This window comes from Varanus komodoensis, unplaced genomic scaffold (assembly GCF_004798865.1).
Source record: "Varanus komodoensis strain SLA01 unplaced genomic scaffold, ASM479886v1 scaffold9, whole genome shotgun sequence".
Taxonomy (NCBI): domain Eukaryota; kingdom Metazoa; phylum Chordata; class Lepidosauria; order Squamata; family Varanidae; genus Varanus; species Varanus komodoensis.
In genome coordinates, this window is record NW_025336598.1 from 29014229 (window position 1) to 29033442 (window position 19214).

Here is a 19214-nt window from a genome sequence, read left to right on the forward strand (position 1 = left end):
CAGAGGCCATCAAGAATGCACAGATTCATTCCCCCGGACCCTCCCCCTCCCCCGATGCTGTTGTACATGCCAGCTGCACAGCCAGCTGATACATGATCAACATCATTTTGAAAAAGGTCTGTGCACACATGGATGGTTGCACATAGGGCTCACTCCATGGGGACAGGAACTCTGGCCAATCACCTGTCCTGTCTTCATAGAGGAAATGTTGTGTGGCACCCTTAGGACTGATGCTACCCGTATAGGATATGGCTAGCACACAGATCAGCAGGGCTAGCCCACGCACTCTGGATCACCTGCTCACACATTCAGTATCCGTGTGAATGAAATGGCTGAATGGGCTGCCTGTGAGCAGAACTGCCCCACTGCTTCTGGTCTATTGCTGGCCTATATCAGAACACATTGCAGGTGAGGGATAGAATGCTTGACTTCCCCCTCAAATGAAATACCGCTTGGCATGGAAAACTAACATGCCAGAGAGATGGCTGTAAGGTGCCTCTTCCCCTTACAATACAAGCTCTGGATTTCTGTGAAGTGCATTAAGTATGGGGGAGGACTCAGGCATTCTGTTCTCCTCCCCACACAATCTGAAATGGTATGGGCCAGCAACAAATCAGTGGGGCCTCTGTTTATCTGCTGCATCTCCCATGATTCCATTCCACTGTATTTGCAATTGATCAACAGAGTGATGGATTGATTGATTTTGGTTTGCATATGCTTACCTAGAAAGTAGCACTCAAGGTAGCTAACAGTCATGAGCGCTTTAAACAAAGAAATGGATCACAGCGTGGTAAGAACAATAATAATACATTTAAAAAGACAGATTGCACACAATCTGCAAAACACACAGATTGCAGAATAAAAAAAATTGTGTAATGCTGAATATCTGCTATTGGCAAAACCATGCAGAAAATTCACTAAGATGGGTAACTTGAAATGCAACATTAAAAAAAAATTCTGAGAACAAGTTACTCAGATTTGTGTACTTAAGTTAAAATAAAATCTTCTGGAAAATGCCAAAAAAGAGCAAAGGCACATTAACACTCAGCTGAGCCTGTAGGGGACAGTGATGCTCTACTGCAACCAAAGCCCTTTTATGTTTGAAAAACAGAACTCTGTCGTTCGTGACTCAGCATTCTTAAATACTAATTCTCCAGCAGACAGTGAGCAGATGCCTTTTGGGGGGGGGCACTACTATTGAAACATGTAATTACTAAGGAATGAGTTTTTAAAAATGTCATGTACCTTAAATACAGCCAACATTTCTACATTCAATTCTAGTCAGGCATCTTTCTTCTGTTTACAGATGCTTGTATGGTTACACTGGAAATTACTGTGAAGCAGGATTGTCAAAAGGAGTTCCTCCTGGGACAAGTAAGCTTTGAAATGTACTTTTTAAATAGAATAACCGATCATGCGGCTAAAACCCTTTTGAACAAACCTATAAAGTTGTTGAGGCAGATTTGAAGTCTGAGTGGTCTCTTCCCTGTTGTGTACTTGCCTTTCTTCTTCCCTGATAGCAGCAGTGGCTGTGTTGCTGACTGTTCTTCTCATCATAATCATTGGAGCTCTGGGTGCTGGCAGCTTTTTAAATTATCGACGGACAGGCTCCCTCTTACCTTCACTTCCCAAACTCCCAAGGTAGGTATCACATGGGATGATGTTTGACCTAAGCCCCAGAAAACTTCAGTTAGTTATGACAAGGTTCCCTAAAGCCATAAAGGTATTTTCAGGGTACAAGATGACCTCTAAATAATCAGCAACATAACCATTTGTGTTCTTTATGGTCTCTGTGCAATCACAAACATGGGTTTTGAAGAGCTGTAATTTTCCTTAAAAGTTTAAGTGTCTTTCAATGTTTCCTCAGAAGCAGGCCCTCACTGTGTTCAGTGTGGCTTACTTGCAAGTAACTAGGAAATAAATTCATATTCTACAACTTCCATGTAAAGATTAAAAGAACAAGTTTAGTCATAGCTGACACTTCAGATGACTCTCTAAAAAATGAAGCCACAGCAGAGGCAAACTACTGCTGTCCAAGTCATGATTTGAATTTTCTAGTTAATTTTGGTAATATTGCATTTGAGGCTGAACCATCCATTCTTGTGAATGCAAGAACCCCAGTACGTGTGTTGGCTTTTCTCTCTCTGTCCAATCCTAATCCATGACACACAAAGCTGCCCTTAGAAAGCTCTTCACTGGAAATGGGCAATGTTAAGCACTTGTCATTCAGCTGTCCATCATGAACAACAAATAAAACAATTTTCAGCGCTGCTGCTTCTTAGCTTAGTCTTCAAAGGGACCTATTCACCCTCCAATACATACTCTAGACCTACTATGCAAGAAGGAACAGCATAAAAAATGCCTGTGCAGGGCTGTAGTCTATGAAGCCCACTTTGAGGATATGTTGCCAATTAATAGCATGGCCATGCTATATGGCAACAGTCTGTAGAAGCTGCTGCACACAATTATTTCATCATGTCTGTCACAGTTCCCTGCCTCATATACACAGGGTGGATTAAACATGCAGCTAAGCTGACTAAGTGTGTCAGTAAAAATGTTTAGGATTGATTGAACTGTCAAGTATAACTTTCCCATGGATCTTACTTATTTATTACATTTACTATCTATACCTCCCGGAAAGCCAGAGTTCTGAGGGCAGCTCACAACAATCAGAACCATAAAACAACAGATTCAATCATTGCAGCAGTACAAAGATTTAAAATACAGTAACAGATTCAGAATAGCAGAAAATGCCTAGGAAATAAAAAGATCTTCATCTGGCACCAGAAAGAGCACAGCATAGGTGAGACTTCCTGGGGAGCTAATTCCACCATTTGAGAGCCACCACAGAAAAGGCCCTCTTAGGAGCTCCATCCATTTGATGGGGGCTCCTAGAGCAAGACTGCTGAAGTGGTCTTGGGATTTGGGCAGGTGTAGGGGAATGATCCTTCTCACCTTATCAACATATGCAAACTTTCTTTATTATAGTCCCAATAATATTTCATTAATGGTACAAATAATTTAAGCTTAGATGCCAGTGGAAGGTTCTGAATGTAATATTTTAAATGTTTTTCTAATGAAATGGTTCAAAGCTTTGTTTTGATATCCTGTGAAAAATGGTTGCCACATTAATCCCAAAGAATGAAAGCTTTAAAATGCTAACTTATATTGATCTGTCATCTTACTGAATATCAATATACTTATTCTTAAAAGCTTAAGCAGTCTTGTAAAATCCACGGAAAATGGCAATGGTGTAACATTCCGATCTGGAGCTGATGTGACCATGGACATCAGTGTCTCTGGTTTTGGAGCTGAATCTTCTATTGACAGAGCGATGCAACTGGTAAGTTCTGTCTCCAGATTATCTGCCTCTTTTTGTTCCCATGCTGGCAAATTGTGAAAAACATTTCACAAACAAAAAATAGTTTTTAAATGGTCATCACAATCCATCATGAACTTCTCATCTGTGCCTGTTTGATTGAAAGAAATATTCATGTGTAAGAGCCAATTGTGGGTTCTTTCTGTGAATATTGTACAAGATGTCATCCAACTATAATAAAGTTGCACTATCAAATTTTTCTGTATTGGGTTAACCTTTTTGGGGTAGCTTCTCCTAATTGCTCTAATTGGCAAGAACATGCAAATTAGCTGAACTGTCTTACCACATTCTAGGTTTGTTCCTGCCCAACTCTGAGCAGGTCGCTTGAGTCATTCCTGGTACCTTCTGCAACTTTTGACTATAGCTGTCTTCTTTTCATTCTACTTTGTGTTTCCCTTCCTTTCTCCTCGGTCTTTTCCCTCAATGCTTCTATATAAAACAAAATCCTTACACAGCCTTCTTTGGAATTAAAGAGGAACACTAATTAAGCTAGAATATATAGGAAGATTTTTATGTCGATTTCTGCCATCCTTGAAATAAGATGGGTAGCCTCATCCTTGGGAGTTACTAACTCCTTTTTATCTCAGAAATCCTGACTAAGATGGATGTAGTTCAGCACATCTTCTTATTTGAAGAGAGCTTATTTCCCCTCCTTGCTGTCACTGACTTGTAACTTGAGGACAGCATGTTTACCAGTTTTTTATTACTAGTTGCTTGAAATGGAGTTCTTGTAGTATTTGTTTTGGGTACAAGGATGTAGTTCCTCCTTCATCAGATACCCATTTGGAACATCTAAGTACTCTGTCTTCTGCTAGCTATATTCCTGTCTTGTTCTCTCCAGTTCTCCTAGAGAAGAAATCACAGTGTAAAACAAGAATGATACATGCAAATAGTCCTTTTATTCACCACTGAAAATAAACAGTTCATTTGTTTTTAGTTAATTATAGCAGATCCTAAGTGAAGCATTTATTTCTTTGGATATTTTCTTGCCATATGTGTTTTGTTACTGCTTTTATGGGGGCTTGTCTTTCCATGTAAGTTTTTTTTTTTTTCAGTGACTAATGGAGAGATGCACTTATTTCTCCCAACACTTAAAAGATTTATGGAGTGTCATTACACAACCACTCCTGGGAGCATTAGCCTGATTTGATGATCTCATACACGATTCCTTACTTATGGCATTGGACATAATAATAAATGGCAAAGTTCCTGCTGGGTTGAATATATTCGAGGAGTGTATGTAATTTGCTTTTTAAAAGAGAAATGTTTATTTCACCCCTCACCCACACTTCGGATGAGAATTACCTATACTTTTGTTGATCAAAACATTTCTTATGCTACATATTACATTATGTTTTGCTTTAAGAAATTTTAACGTTTATGTTAACTTCAGAATAATTTATCACTGTTGCCCTCAGAATGAAAACTTTGCTGTGGAAATTGGGAAGCAGCCAATCACTTTTGAGAACCCGATGTATACAACAAAAGACAGTGGAACTGGGGATGTGAACATTGCTCCTCCCACACAAGTAAGGAATAAAATGAATATGCATTTTCCTCTCTTATCAGATCCTTTGCAGGTTGTCAGCTGATCTTGCTTTCACCAATTTCCCTTCCATAGTGCATTTTCCTTAAAATAGCTCCTTGTCTGAATAACCTTGTTGAATTCTCTCCAACTATGGCCCCAGGTAACTGCTTCCAGCAGTGAAAGAAATGAGAACTTTGAAAACCCAGTCTATGCTACACCTGTATCTGCAAGTGCCCCCCAGCCTCCTGCAAGTACAGAAATTGCACAGGTAATAGAAATGCTAATTCGGAGAATGTGCCAGAACCAAGCATGGAGGGGGTGAGGGGGAAAAAGTCATACTTTGCAGCTCTCTTCTGATGAAATGCTTTATTTCCTACAGTACTTTGTTTTATGTACGTGTGTGTCTTCTATACACCTAGATACAGTTTCGGGTACACATGCTTTGTTTAACAGAACTAATGTTAATAACTTGGAAATACCTGCAGCTCTTTGCCTGAGACTCCTCCCTGTCTTCTCTTATACCCTCTCTTGCTCTTTCACATAATCAAGATGTCACCATCCTGAGCTGATGAAACACGTGTCTTTCTTTAAGAACAAGTTACTTCTCAGTTTTGTGTGATGCACCCAACAACAGATTCTTGCTCAAGAAGACAGGGATAATGATCTAGATTTTTATCACTAGGCTTACTGCTGCTAGAGTTCACCCAGTTTTTTTCCTCATGTCTTCAGTCCTGAAATGTTGGCTTGTTTTAAACCACAGTTTACTGTTACACCCAAACTAGGAACCTTGTAGCTGAGTCCCATAATATACTTAGTAACTGGCCATGTTGAATCTGTGTGACAATCTCTGTCCACTAGCTGATCAGCCTATGCCACACAAGACTAGCAGCAGATGAGAGGACAAACTTCTTCCCTTTGCTTTCTTCCTAGGCTATTGATTTAGCGACTGCTTCCAAGCTTTTTCATTTTCATCATAGCAAGCAAGATTAAATTTATTTTTTCTCTTTTGTTATTTTTGTATGTTAGTTTAACCTGGGTGTCACAAATGGCTGTTACAATGGTTGGTAGCAGTATATGCTGATTGCTATCTTAATATAGGGATGTCAGAGAAATAGTAAACAGATTCAAATGAATTTTGATTTCTATTAATTCAATCCACAGATTCCACAGTAGATCTGTACCATCTTCTGAGTGGTGCAGATTCTGTAAGCTTATGGAACTTCTTTCCAGAGTTGTATGTAAATTGAGTCTTATTAAAGTATGTTGGTTATTGGCAAATATGCTAATATAGATACTGTAGAAAACACTTCCTTGTGTTCTCTGCTCATTTATTAGATGATGAAATAAGAAAAATATGCAAAATATTGTGAATCAGTGCATATTTTATAAATTGTGGTGGACACTTTTTAATAGATTGCTGAAGGGTGAAAATAATCTGAATCTGTCAATAGCAGTCTGTGGAACAAAAGATACCTGGCAATCTGCAAAATACACATGGAATAAATTTAACAGAATTTGTACATCCCTAGCTCAACACAGCCTTCCTTCCAGGACAACTCTAGCAGGAGAAGGTCAGCAGAGACATTGGCTGACAGGTTAGGCTGACAGGTTAGGTTGTCAGAGACATTGGAGTCCCTACCTTTGCCATGCCAAATGTGCAGGAACCATCAATCTGGGGCTTGTTGAACCCAGTCTTGTATCTGTTGTGGGCTTTGCCACCATAGCCCTGGTCTCTGCTGTGAGCACAATTACTGTTCCTGAAATGTGGTTAAATCAGGTGCCGAATTGTCAGGCTTTTCTATTAGTTAAGACCGTGTTGTACTTTAGAGTTAGCTGATTGATTGTCACTGAATTACAACTGAGCCGAAATGGCTAATCAGTAACATTCCAACTTTTTTTTTTTAACATTACCAGGAGTCAAAGTGGAGCTTCTTTAAAAGAAAACTGAAGCAGAGTACTAATTTTGAAAATCCAGTCTATTCAGAGGTAATGTTGAGCTGTCTCAACCTCATTCTCAGCAAAATAATCTTTGTCTTGCTGATACCTTCTCTGTCTGTGATTGTGTTATATGGGACTAACAGCAATTCACCAGTACCAAAACTGGAAAAATCCATGGTAGAATAATTGCCACATCCTAAGCCCTGCTTGGGCCTACATCACACAGGCAGAAGAAGGAAGGGATGGCTCTTCCTCCCCTTCCTAAAATGCATTGAAAATTCCCTTCACATTGTCCTCATTGAGACAAATTTTCTATGCTGATTCCATGGCTGTCAAAGCCCTCCGCCCCATTCAGCACTTATTGTTACTCCCTGGTGGATCAAATACCTCTCCTTCCTAGAATGCTCCTCTTTTGCCCTTAGTGTCTTCAGAGCAGCAGTGCAGGGCAAGCACCTTGCTCTCAAAAGGCCTTGGTGGCCTCGCTCCCTCGTAACTTCTTCCTTTGCTATCACAGAACAGCTCTGGTGGCAATTCCATTCCTCCAGCTTAGCAACCGTTCACTCTCTAAACATCTTCTGCCACCTCAAAAGACTCTCACATCCTTGCTTGCTACCCTACCTGCTCAGAAACCCCTCCCAGGTCACCAGCATGGAATCCTTCCCCTTACTTCCTTCAAATCCCTCCTTGAAACCTGCTTTTTCTGTGAAGGCTTGGACACAACTGAATCCCCAGTTTACATATTCCACCATAGGTCGGGGACCTCAGTCCCAGGGTCCAAATCTAGCCCTTTTGGGGTCCCAAACTAGCCTTCTGGGGGTTGCTGATTGCTGTGTCACCTTCTTCTATTTGGTTGTTTCCTGATTTTAATGCAGTTTCTAAATGGGCTTCAGTGTGTAGAGCTCAAGTTCTAAGGGAAAACAGTGGGCCCTACATTCTGCTTAGCCCTGCCAGACACACTGGTGGTACTATCGAAATGATGCATACATCACAGTGCATTTCTTAATTTCTTAAGTGAGCAGGGTGGTGTTGCTGGGGTACCATACATCTTATTAAAACTGTATTCAAGGAGTTCCTGTAAAATTCAGATTAGAGCCATGTTATGCTGCACATTTGTTATTTCAGATGGAAAAGGAGCAAGGAGGAGAAGTGGAGAATGTGCCTCCTCCAGCTCCATCACTGCCTCAGAAGATTATTCTCAAAAGAGACCAATCGTTAGCCTATACAGCAACTGAGGATTCGTTCAAAGACACCGCCAATCTAGTCAAAGAGGACTCTGATGTATAACAAGTTAAGACAGGGAATCATTAGACACATCCATTTGCACATGTATTTTTGTAAACAGAAGGAAGAATGGTTCACATCTCTTCTTAAAGAAGCGTATTTAGTCTGTAGCCAGAGACATCTGTTGAAAGCATGCCTTGTTCATTTTTTACACATGTCAATGCCTATTTTTATGAGTAATTATCACCATGTACTATATGTATATCTTTGCACTGACACTCTCTGAAAGTAATGTTATAAATATTCTGTACATTTGTAAATTTCTGAAAGATTATCTGGTTGTCGATGTTTTAGTAGGACTCTTATGGAATTGCATTAGGGATATACCCTTGATACAAATGATTATACAAAATAATATAGAGAACATAGCAGCCATCTGCTGAATTACAAAGACCTTTTGAACCCATATTTATAGGCAGCGTTCTGCTAAGTATGTACTGGTGCTTCTGTGCTTTCTATTTTATATACCAGAGTATGTGAAAAATAGGCACCTCTTTGTACAATACCAAACAGAACATAAAAAACAGCTTGCCTAGTCCTCTTTGGGGACCTTAACAAGTGGCACAAGATGTTTGTCTTGTACTAATATTTTGTCTGGTGGAAATTATAAAATATTTCCCTCAAACGTCTTTTCCCTAAATTCCTACTTTTAAAAATGTCATCACGTATGTGTGTAGGATGCTAGGATGTGTTGAACATTTTCGCTGCTTTCACCTTTGATTTAACAACCACTTTTATTGATCATCAGTGTAATTATCTCTCTCCTTAACTGAAGTCTCTACAAGTTAATTCATATAGTGTTAAAATGAGAATAGCCAGCTACCTAAAGTGCTTGACGGCTGTGCCATTGCATTCAAACAATGCTGGCATGCTTTAAAATGAGCCATTTTGTCTCAGACTTTTTTTCCAGATGAACATTTTTGATATTTCTTGACTATTTATTTCCTGAGGTGGGCAATCATGGAAAGGGAACTGATTTTTATTGATACAGCTTTGTACTGTGCATCTTGTTAGTTTTCTTACTCATTAGCTGTTTTCATAGACATAATTTGAACCTTTTAAGAAAAATCTTTGTGCCACTCCAGGAATGTAAAGTCTCAAGCAGTTGTTTGCTATTCCTGGCACAGCTAGTCCTGTAATTCCCACCTTCTAAATTCATGGCAAGTGAGACTTCTGCTCTTTTGGATTTTTTTAATACCTGAATTCTCAAACTTAAATGCTATCCTGCTTTTACTTTGAATAGAAAAGAACTGGAACATGTTGCTGCTGAATAAATCTAACTTGTGTTTTATCATTTGTCTGTGTCTTAGTATGGATTGAATCCAGTGTGCTAGCATTTAAGCTTACCTAACCTACACAGCTCTAGGTTGGTATGGGGAAAAAAGGAAAATGAATAGCTTGTTAGTAAGATAAAAATATATTAATACATAATGCAGAGCATTAAATAAATAGCTTTCTTAAAGGCAGAACTGAAAATATGCAAGCTTTTCTGACTTGAGCTGGCAGTTGACTAAATATTTCATTCGAATTGATTTGTGCAGTGAAGGTGAATTTACTTGATCATTTTAAGTGGCAAAGGAATTGGAAACATCTGTCACATTTCATTGGCTATTATGCACATAACTGTATGCGTGTTTGCACAGAAGGAAGTCCAACAGCTCCCAGCATTCTAATGGTGGCCATTGTAGGATTATTTTCTCTCTAAATAGGCTTATGATTGCACCCTAATTCTGTTTATAGGCGCACCCATTTAAGTTTAGTGATATATATGCAGAAGAGGGACTTCCATGTAATATTATGCAAGTACACTTCAGTGATGTCTCTTTGCAAGAATGTCTGCTGCCTTAAGTGAAAGTATTTTAGAGAATGGTATTTCACCATGTGTGAGTACCTTTATAAGGACAAACTGACCAATGAATTATTACAGGAGTTTTTCTCATTGTGGCAAGATTTAGTTTTTCTCTGTCTTTCTGTAATGTTTAATGCGGGGGTCACCAACCTTTTTGGACCTGTGAGCTCATTTGGGAATTTGAGAACCTGCTGTGGGAAAGTTCTCAAAAAATACAGAAAATATCTTATCAGTGGATCACCACTTGGCATCTCCCTGGTTCCCTGCTGTATATTAGACTTTATTTTACTTAACAAAAAATTTTATGTCTTGTCTATTGGGTGCTAACATCTTTTCGATGAGGGATTGTGTAATTTGACTGTTTGTTATCAATTGGTACCACTAATGCTTCTTTTAAACATAGGTTTTAGCAACGTCCCATAGTTGCTGTTTTTTAAAGAGGCGATTACACGGACAAATTTTATTTATAAAGTATAAGTGCTTTTATATTAGAGCTTGTGGAAGGGGAAATGGATTCTCTGCACCCCTTTGAAAGCAAATGACACAATTCTATGCAAGTTTAGACAGAAGAAAGCACTACAGCTCCTAGTATGCCTAGGTCAGCTATGCCTTTTTCAGTCTAAACTTGCATTTAGCCTGATACTACAAAAACTGAAGACTGAGACACTCACCTCCTATAGTGCTATTGACTGAGGACCTTAGAAAATTTTCGATATATGAACAGGTGGCATGTAGGCCCAACTGCACATGGATACTTATTTAGATATTTAGTTTTATTTTGCTGAAGCCTATAATTGCTCCATTATAAATGCATAATCATATGCCTTTTGTACAAATCCATGTGTGTATAGTAGGACAGAAAAAATAACTTCTTTATGCCCACAGGCACCCCATTAGAGCTCCCTTCTCTGGTGCTATTGGGGGATCTTGTGGACAGATTAGGAACCCCTGCTTTAATGAATGCAGCAACGCTACAAAATTATTGCTGCAGAAGTCAGTTCAGAAATGTTTACTATTTCAGCCACTTAATTTGGATCAACTGAATTGTGGACAGCCAGATGTAAATACATGGCAGATACAGAAGCCTTTAGAGGGAAGAGATGAACATATTTCACAAATGAAACAACAGTATGTTCATCTTTGAGGTATTACTGGACATGGTTGTCAGTTATCGGGAGATGTTACCAGGAAGCTGTGATTGGTTACTCGGTGCCCATTGAAGCTGCTGTTGCTATACTTCCTCAGGTCAAGTATGGAAGTCTCACTGGTCACAATCACCATCAGATAGCTCATCTTTTCCACCCACAGGCCAGTTGCAAAGCAGCATGGCATAAGTCACAAGGGTTTGTTCCTGTTTTTTGGTCCCCTGCCTCTTTTGAACCTCTGTTACCAATTACTTAAGGGCCAGATGATAAGAGATGCAGTCTCTTAAATTCCCCCCATTCCGTTGCTCTGCGTTGCATGCTGCAAAGAAACATAGAAACAGAGCGAGTCAGAAGGGGTCTCCCGGGCCATCTAGTCTGACCCCTGGCTTCAGCCGGCTCCGCTCATGACATGCCCACCATGTGCATGTCAAGAAGCCAAAGCGGAGGAAGCCTGATTCATACTTTTGGTGTAAGAAAGACACAGCATGATGCACAGGGGTATATGTCAGGATCCAAGGCAGTTTCAGAGCTCCCTCTGGAATGAATGAATGATCATTTGATTATATACTTCTGTGTGTGTGCATGTGTGCGTTGCTGCCTATCAACACAGCTGGCTGCAGTTTTGGAATCTCCTAGGGGACATAGCTATGAGGATTTTCTGTGCATTTGCATGTCAGAATTTGTACCATTGGTGATGTGTGAGCAAAAGATAATGTTTTGCATGTCATGGTTGGAGAATGGTAGTATGAAAGCTTTCCCTTTGCTCATTAAGATAAAAAATAGAGGTAAAAAATAAAGTTGCCTTTCCTCTCCCCTGTTTCTTTGTAATATACATAATGGAAGCTGTTGAGATGTATGCCCATTCTTGCATTAGTACTGCTTTGTTTCTCAACGAGTGTATTCTTGGTTACATTATTGAACATCCATCTCTTCGGTGCAGGGCAAATTACATTTGGCTGTAAGGCTTATTTTTCATCTGGCTGAGTAATGAACTCTGGCGGGACACCGCTGGGGATATGTTGTCACAACAGTGCTCTTACATCACCTTTAAACCGTTTGCTCTTTCAACTGCCATGAACCAGGCCTTTGGCAAGGGCTTCACCCTGCTCAGGTAGGAAATTAGATCCTGATAGGAAGTTCAGTTTAGGTATTTTAACGGCACTTAAGGGACATCTGATTTCTCTATGTAAACTCCTGCTTGTCATTTCCACTGCAGTGCTGACCGGTTCCATGGCTGGGTAGGTGAACTTAATTGAACCAACTACCAATGATTAATCAGCAAACCTTAATCAAATAAAACCTTTATCCCCTGTTTTCAAGATCAAGAAATCACCAGTAGCGAAAGAATAAGAAAATCCAGTATTACAATAATTTATGCCAGGCTCATCTTTGGCTCTTGAATGTGTGAAGTTTTTTGGGGGAAAGTGCCTCAAAGAAGATGTAGTAGTTACTTTCCTTCACAACTAAGCAGCTCTCTATTTATGTTGGTTTGTGTCTACTTTTCTTCCATGCAGTCCTCAAAGCAGCTTGTACTGGAAACCCTGTATCACAGAAAAACCTTTGTCACAGAAAATTAGGAATTCATATTTAATTTCTTTACTGACCCACAGCTGAATCTCTCTGGGCAATTCACAAAGCACATTAAAAATGAAATGAAATATACATTATATTAAAAACATTAAAACATCATTAAAAGTGTATAATGCAAATGTTAAAAACATATTAAACAGGCGTGTGTGTGGGTGTATGTGTGTAACTTCAAAAAGAAGAGAATATTCTTATTTCTTGAAAGCCTCCAGTAGTATTAAGATTGACTACCTGAGTACACACATCTACTCAAAAGTAAGCTGCACTAAGTTCAATGCCCAGGAAAGTGGGTGCGGAATTGCAGCTTTATTGTTCCAGCATTGCCCCTTGATTCTACATGGGGGAGAGAACCGTGTGATACTTCTGCACAAATCTCACATGTATAAAAAGTAAGGCATAAATAAGGCCAAAACAGAGGAGCTTGTGTCACCATTATTGGGCCTTTCAAAATAATGTTTACTGCTTTTCCTTTTGCATGATGCATTTAATGCTGCGTTTTAACAGTTTCTTTCCATGTTTAACTGCTTGGATATTTTTTTCTTATATTTCAGACATTATTCTAAATGACTGTTGCTACTGTTAAAATGAAAAAAAATATTTTAATTCTATTTTAGAATCTGTTCTAATGTAATTGGTACCATGCATGTTGTCCTGAATGCTTCGGCTAAAGCACTGTTCATTAGTTAAGACGGTGGACTGGGGCTTGGGAGAGATGGGCTCAAATCCTTACTCATTCATGAAGCTTACTGTGTGACCAAGAGTCGAGCTGAGCATTGACCCTGAGCTTAACTTGCCTCATAGCATAGTTGGGAAGATAACAGGGAGAGCAGGGGAAAGATTGTGTGAGTTGCACTGGGCTCCCTGCCAAAGGAAAAACGTGATATAATGGTAGTACCGTACTAATATAGATAGGCCTCTGAGGATAAATACTTATGCTGATAGCAATAATAGAGTTCTTTGAGGAAAAAATTATATCAGTGAGACAAAAGTTCAGCAAAGTCTAGGAGAACGTTATTTGTACAGCAACTGGGGTTCAAAATAAGGTACGCTAGTATCAAGTATGGATTTGAATCTCGGTTGCTGCAGCACGTATGATTTTCCTGGCTTGCTAGAAGCCGTTCTTGCTTGTGCAATCGCACCATAGGATCCTTCCTCGAGTAATTCAGTGGCCTTTAAGTAACAGCTAAGAAAAAGCTGCTTCTTGTTCAGGTCACCACAGTCTAGAAATTTATGCTTTCTCACAGCGTGTTGCCACTTGGCAGTCTGCTACTGAACAAATGACACAGCTGGGGAGAAGAGTGTGCAGTTCAGCAAGTGGGCCAAGCCACAGAGCAGCAACAGCTTTTCTGGGCTCAGCTTATACTACAATGGCAGTGCAGTCCTGTGCCTTGTGGAGAGGAGCCGCGGCCTTTCCAAGGTAGTGCCCCCAGCTGGGTAGTTTGCATTCGGAGGGAGAGAGGGAGAAGCAGGGATTAGCAGATGAAGGATATCAAGTGAGGGGTCTCAGCAGTGCATGGGAACCAGAGCAGAAGGGAGACTCCATAGAACAGAGAGGGGTGGAGATCAAGGGGAAGTTTGCAGACCCTCTTAGGAAGCCTCAGGCCAATAAGCACGGCCTGCTCTTCCCACCATCTAGCCCTGAAACAGCACGAGCCATCCTGAGGATGGAGTCACGTCCTTGCCAAAAAGGAGGGAAGGAGGGGAAGGTTCCATTTGGATGCAAGTCTTCACATGGGCAGATATCAAGGGAAGTGCTACTTCGATTTCTGCTGTTGGAAACCTGTTGAGCTCAGATGAAGGACTGAGCTTCTGAAGTTTCATTTAAATCCATTGGAAATGGAAAAGTGGGAACAGAGGGGCTCACCCCCGCTTTAAGCAGTTGGCTATCCTAGTTCCCTTCCACATCAACCAAAATTATATTTCTGTTCAGGCCCATTTGCACTCCACATCCTTGTAGCAGCGATCATAGAGACCTGAATCTATAATCCATCATTCGCAAATCTGCAGTTAGAACTATCAGAGAATGTTCCCCCCACCCCCCAGTTTTAGTCACCTCAGCTCCCACTTGACTCACTGAACTGTTGACTAGTCTTCCTTCAGATATCTTCAGAAGTGGGAGTTGTGTCAAGGTAATCTCAATTAGCCCCATTAAACTGACATCCAAAGTTGTGTAGAAATCTTCCAGCTGCAACCCATTTGGGGAGGGTGTGGATTATTCTGTGCTAAGCCACACAGCCCTATTGCAGACACACCTATCCTGCAAAGTACCCTACACTGCACTCCAAGAAGATCACTAACATTACTTCTGCCCTGTGGGGCTTTCTGTGGGTATTTCATGGGAAGCCTTTAAAGGTTTATCCAGGCACCTTAATTTAATTTAGTGTATCTTAATGCTATTTTATTTATTTTAAAATGTTTTAAATGCTGTTTTATGTATTGTACTGTTTTGATATCCTGTTGTGAACTGCTGAGAGAGCTTTGGCATGGGTGGTATAGAAATGTAATAAATATTAGTTGTTGTTGTTGTTGTTTCTATGCTGCCTTTAAGGGTGAAACCCTCTCTGGGAAAGAAGTGTCATTCCACTATTCATCTTCCTCTGCTCTGTCAGAGCAGCCTTTCCGCTATGTCTAATAATCCCTTAGCTGGCCTTCAGTGGTGGTTCAGATAGTTCTACTTGTGTGCAGTGTCCTGAACAAATGCTTTGCTAAGCAACATCTCACTTCCCCTCAATAAACATGATCTGAAGAGGTAGTGAGTTGACATTTTACAACATCCTGAAATACACACATTTTTCAGTATGCAGTTTCCCCTTCTGAGGGTGTTTCCATTATACCACTGTGCTCTGTTTTTTTGTTTGTGTTTAACTTCCTCTGTGACATGCTCCTGTGAGTCATACAAAGCAATGATAGGTTCTTCGTCGTGGCCTCTGTGCGTCACACATATGGGTACTGCGCCTGTGCAGTGCCTGTGGCCGGAAGATTGACAGCTTACAGTTTTTGGCGGGAAGCTCCGCTCCCGCTCCCCCTGTGGCCTATAAAGAGTGGAGCGTCCGCCATTTTGTTCAGTCTTTGCGACTGCCGTTCGCTGTGCCTCGTGCCGCTTTCGACTTTCGCTTAGAGCTGTTACCTTGCTCTCAATTGTCCTTCTTTCCCAGTTTTTTCTTCTAAAAAAAAAAACCTTGCTCCCAGTTCATTGTTCCTCGTAGTTTTTCTCTTGTTATTTCTACTTTCGATCTATCTATCTGAAAAAACAAAAAAAATATACTTACCCTCTGCACTATCCCTCTCTTCTTCTTCTTCTCCTCCTCCTCCTCCTCCTCCTCCTCCTCCAATGGCGCAGCGAGCGGCTTTCCGCAAATGTGCGGACTGCGGGTCAAAAATGGCACCAACTGACCCATATGACCTATGCCTCCTCTGCCTGGGAGAGGGGCATAGGATGGATAAATGCGCGCATTGCCTGGCCTTCTCCAAGTAGGCCAGGAAGAACCGCGAAAACTGCCTCCAGAGACTCCTTTGGGATCGGGCTCTGATGCAATCAGAGCCACTTGTTGCCGTCCCAAAACCTGGCTCCGCTTCTGTGGCCCCACCCTCACGGCCTTCGGATGAAGGTGCGTCTGCTTCGGTGGCTCCCTCTGCTTCACCTAAAAAGAAGCATGGAAAGCGGAAGCATGCCGAATCCGAGAAGTTGGCAGGCCATAAAAAGGCCAGGAAGGAGAAGGTCTCCGACCCTCCCAAGAAAACCAGGAATTCAGACCATCCGGACCGTCCCCAACATCGGGACTCGGATCCGATGGGCCCCTCGGTACCAGTGGCACTTATGGTACCGACTCCGTCCGAACCGGTCCTCCAGGAGGCTATGCGGGTTACCCCTCAAGGGTCTCCCCGACATGTGGTTGACCTCCTGCCTGCACCTCTTCCAACTCTACGGGGTTCAATATCCGACGGGGAAATCAAGGACTTCCCTCCTAGGGCAATGTCACTGACACCCATGCCCGCGGTCACAATGGAAGCGGACATTGGACTGTCCCCACCGGAGAGCCAGAGGAGCCGCTCTGTAGAGCAACGTCCGGAGAGCTGGCGTTGCCCCTACTACCATACTTGGGATGATCCGCTCTCCGTAGGGTACTACCCTGCTCCCAGGGCACGATCCTCTCCTCCATCCCGTGACCAACCGCGCTCATTGGATCTGAGGCGGGCATCACCTTGATCCCTACAGGGTGGAAGCAGCCGCTCCTTCTCCCCGGCGGAGTCATCATCTTTGGCCCCACCCTACTATGGTGCCAATTTGGCCGACTCGGAGGTCAACTCAACCTCTCTGGACGTCGCTGTGACATCCCAGGGTCCTATGTGGCCTGATGAGTCCCACGTCTCCTTCGCGGAGCTGATGTCTAGACTTGTCCAGTCCCTGGACATCAACACTGCCCAGCACCCCGGGACCGACGATGGACAAGTTCTACGATGTCATCCGTGGGGAGCAATCAACATCCATCGTCCTGCCGCTCATAGCCACCTTGCGGCAGGTGATGACGCAGCCCTGGGACTTGCCATCACATCCTCAGCCGACGTCCAGGAGATATGAGTCGATGTACAGGGTTCGGGAGGAGGACATCCCCTTCCTCCTCCGGCATCCCAAACTGAACTCTGCGGTCATCGAATCGAGAGGCGAGAGGGCACATGGCACCAAGGGATAAAGAGGGCCAAAAAATAGACTCCCTGGCTAGGCGAGTCTATGCTGCTTCAGGCTTGGGGCTCCGTATATCAAATTACGAGGCGATGTTGGCGAGGTATCAATACTTCATTATACAGCGCCTGCACAACGTCGCCTCCACCCTCCCGGACCACCAGGGTGACCTCCTGAAGGTCCTGATTAAGGAAGCCATGCAGGTCACGGTGCAGCAGTTATCCACGGCGAGGCACGACGTGGATACTGATTCACGGGCCTTGGTCAGTGCCGTTTCTCTCCAAAGGCATGCATGGCTTCGGAATTGTAATTTTCCAGAAGAAACCAAGTGCAGGATCGAGGAAATGCCTTTCGATGGATCCGGGCTTTTCCATTCTCGCACTGACCACAAGCTCAAGAAGCTGCATGAATCGAGGATGACGGCACGCAGGATGGAGATACAGTCCCACGCCAGACGTAAGTGGTCCTGGAATTGTCCATCCTACAGGCAATCATATCAACCGAGGCAGCAGCCACAACACCGCCAGCAACAGCAACAGCAGCGCCACCATCCTCAGCCCCAACAAGGCTCCCAACAAGGCCGCCGTCGTTTCGACGATCGGAGGCAACGTTGACGGGACTGGCGAACCATTCCTCACGCTCCACCAATACCCCCCCTCTCATCTGGGGATCGGCTTCGAAGCCGACTCCCCATTTGGGAGTCCATCACATCTGATCAGTGGGTATTGTCCATCGTTCAACACGGCTATCGAATAGAAGTTGACATTGTTCCTCCGTTGAGTCCGATCCAGTCCACTTCATGTTCACTGGTACTGCTCGACGAAATATATCAACTTCTTCATAAAGGAGCGATTCATCAAGTATCCCCATCTGACGGACTCCACGGATTCTATTCCAGATACTTCAGGTCCCTAAGCGGGATGGTGGTCTACATCCGATTTTGGACTTATGGAACTTAAATAAGTTTATTGTACCAAAAAAGTTTTGTATGACTACCCTTCAAAACATTTTGCCGTTGCTAAAGAGAGAGGATTGGTTTGCCTCATTGGACTTCAAGGACCCCTACTTCCATATTTCAATTCACCCAAGTTACAGGCGTTTCCTTCATTTTGCGGTTGCAAACCAACTTTATGAGTTTACAGTTTTGCCTTTTGGACTGGCTACGGCTCCGAGGGTTTTTACCAAGTGCATGGCTCCTGTCTGTGCCTTCCTATGCCTCCAGGGCATACAAATTTATCCGTACCTCGATGACTGGCTGTTGGTGTCGCAGTCCAGAGAAGGACTCCTTGCAGCCATCCATACAACTTGTGCCTTGCTCAATAGCCTAGGCCTACGTATTAATACTGAGAAATCTTCTCTTCTCCCGACACAGACGCTCTCTTTCATTGGAGCCCGCTTGGATTCGACGTTGGAAAAAGCCTTCCTCCCTCAGGACAGACAACAGACTCTTGCTCACCACATCCATCGAATCCGACGAGAGGGAACAGTCCCAGCGAGGTCTATCCAGAGGATCCTGGGACATATGGCTTCCTCAGTTGCCGTAGTTCCACATGCCAGGCTTCGGCTTCGCCCACTGCACCTCTTTTTCAACAAGGTGTACCATCCTCAAAGAGATCCGCAGTCGAGACTGATTCGGATCCCAACTTCCGTGCTTCACTCTCTGCATTGGTGGTTGGAACAGACCGATCTTACAATAGGAGTCCCCTTCAGGGTGCGACCTCCTACGATTACCCTTGGCACCAACGCGTCTCTTCTAGGATGGGGAGCTATATGCTCCAGCCTATCTACCCAGGGTACATGGAATCGTCGAGAATCCACGAATCATA

At 42.6% G+C, this 19214-nt stretch overlaps 1 protein-coding gene across 1 annotated transcript in view; it reads left to right on the forward strand.

Annotated features, from left to right (window-relative positions):
* Nucleotides 1-9407, forward strand: part of LRP2 (LDL receptor related protein 2) — a 116886-nt gene extending 107479 nt beyond the window's left edge. Inside the window, exons 68-74 of the mRNA XM_044418345.1 lie at nt 1307-1374; nt 1521-1641; nt 3214-3343; nt 4798-4908; nt 5068-5175; nt 6822-6893; nt 7968-9407. Coding sequence (XP_044274280.1) covers nt 1307-1374; nt 1521-1641; nt 3214-3343; nt 4798-4908; nt 5068-5175; nt 6822-6893; nt 7968-8129 — 772 coding nt within the window. The 3' untranslated portion in view covers nt 8130-9407. The remainder of the gene's footprint in view (nt 1-1306; nt 1375-1520; nt 1642-3213; nt 3344-4797; nt 4909-5067; nt 5176-6821; nt 6894-7967) is intronic.
* The last annotated feature ends 9807 nt before the right edge of the window (nt 9408-19214 follow it).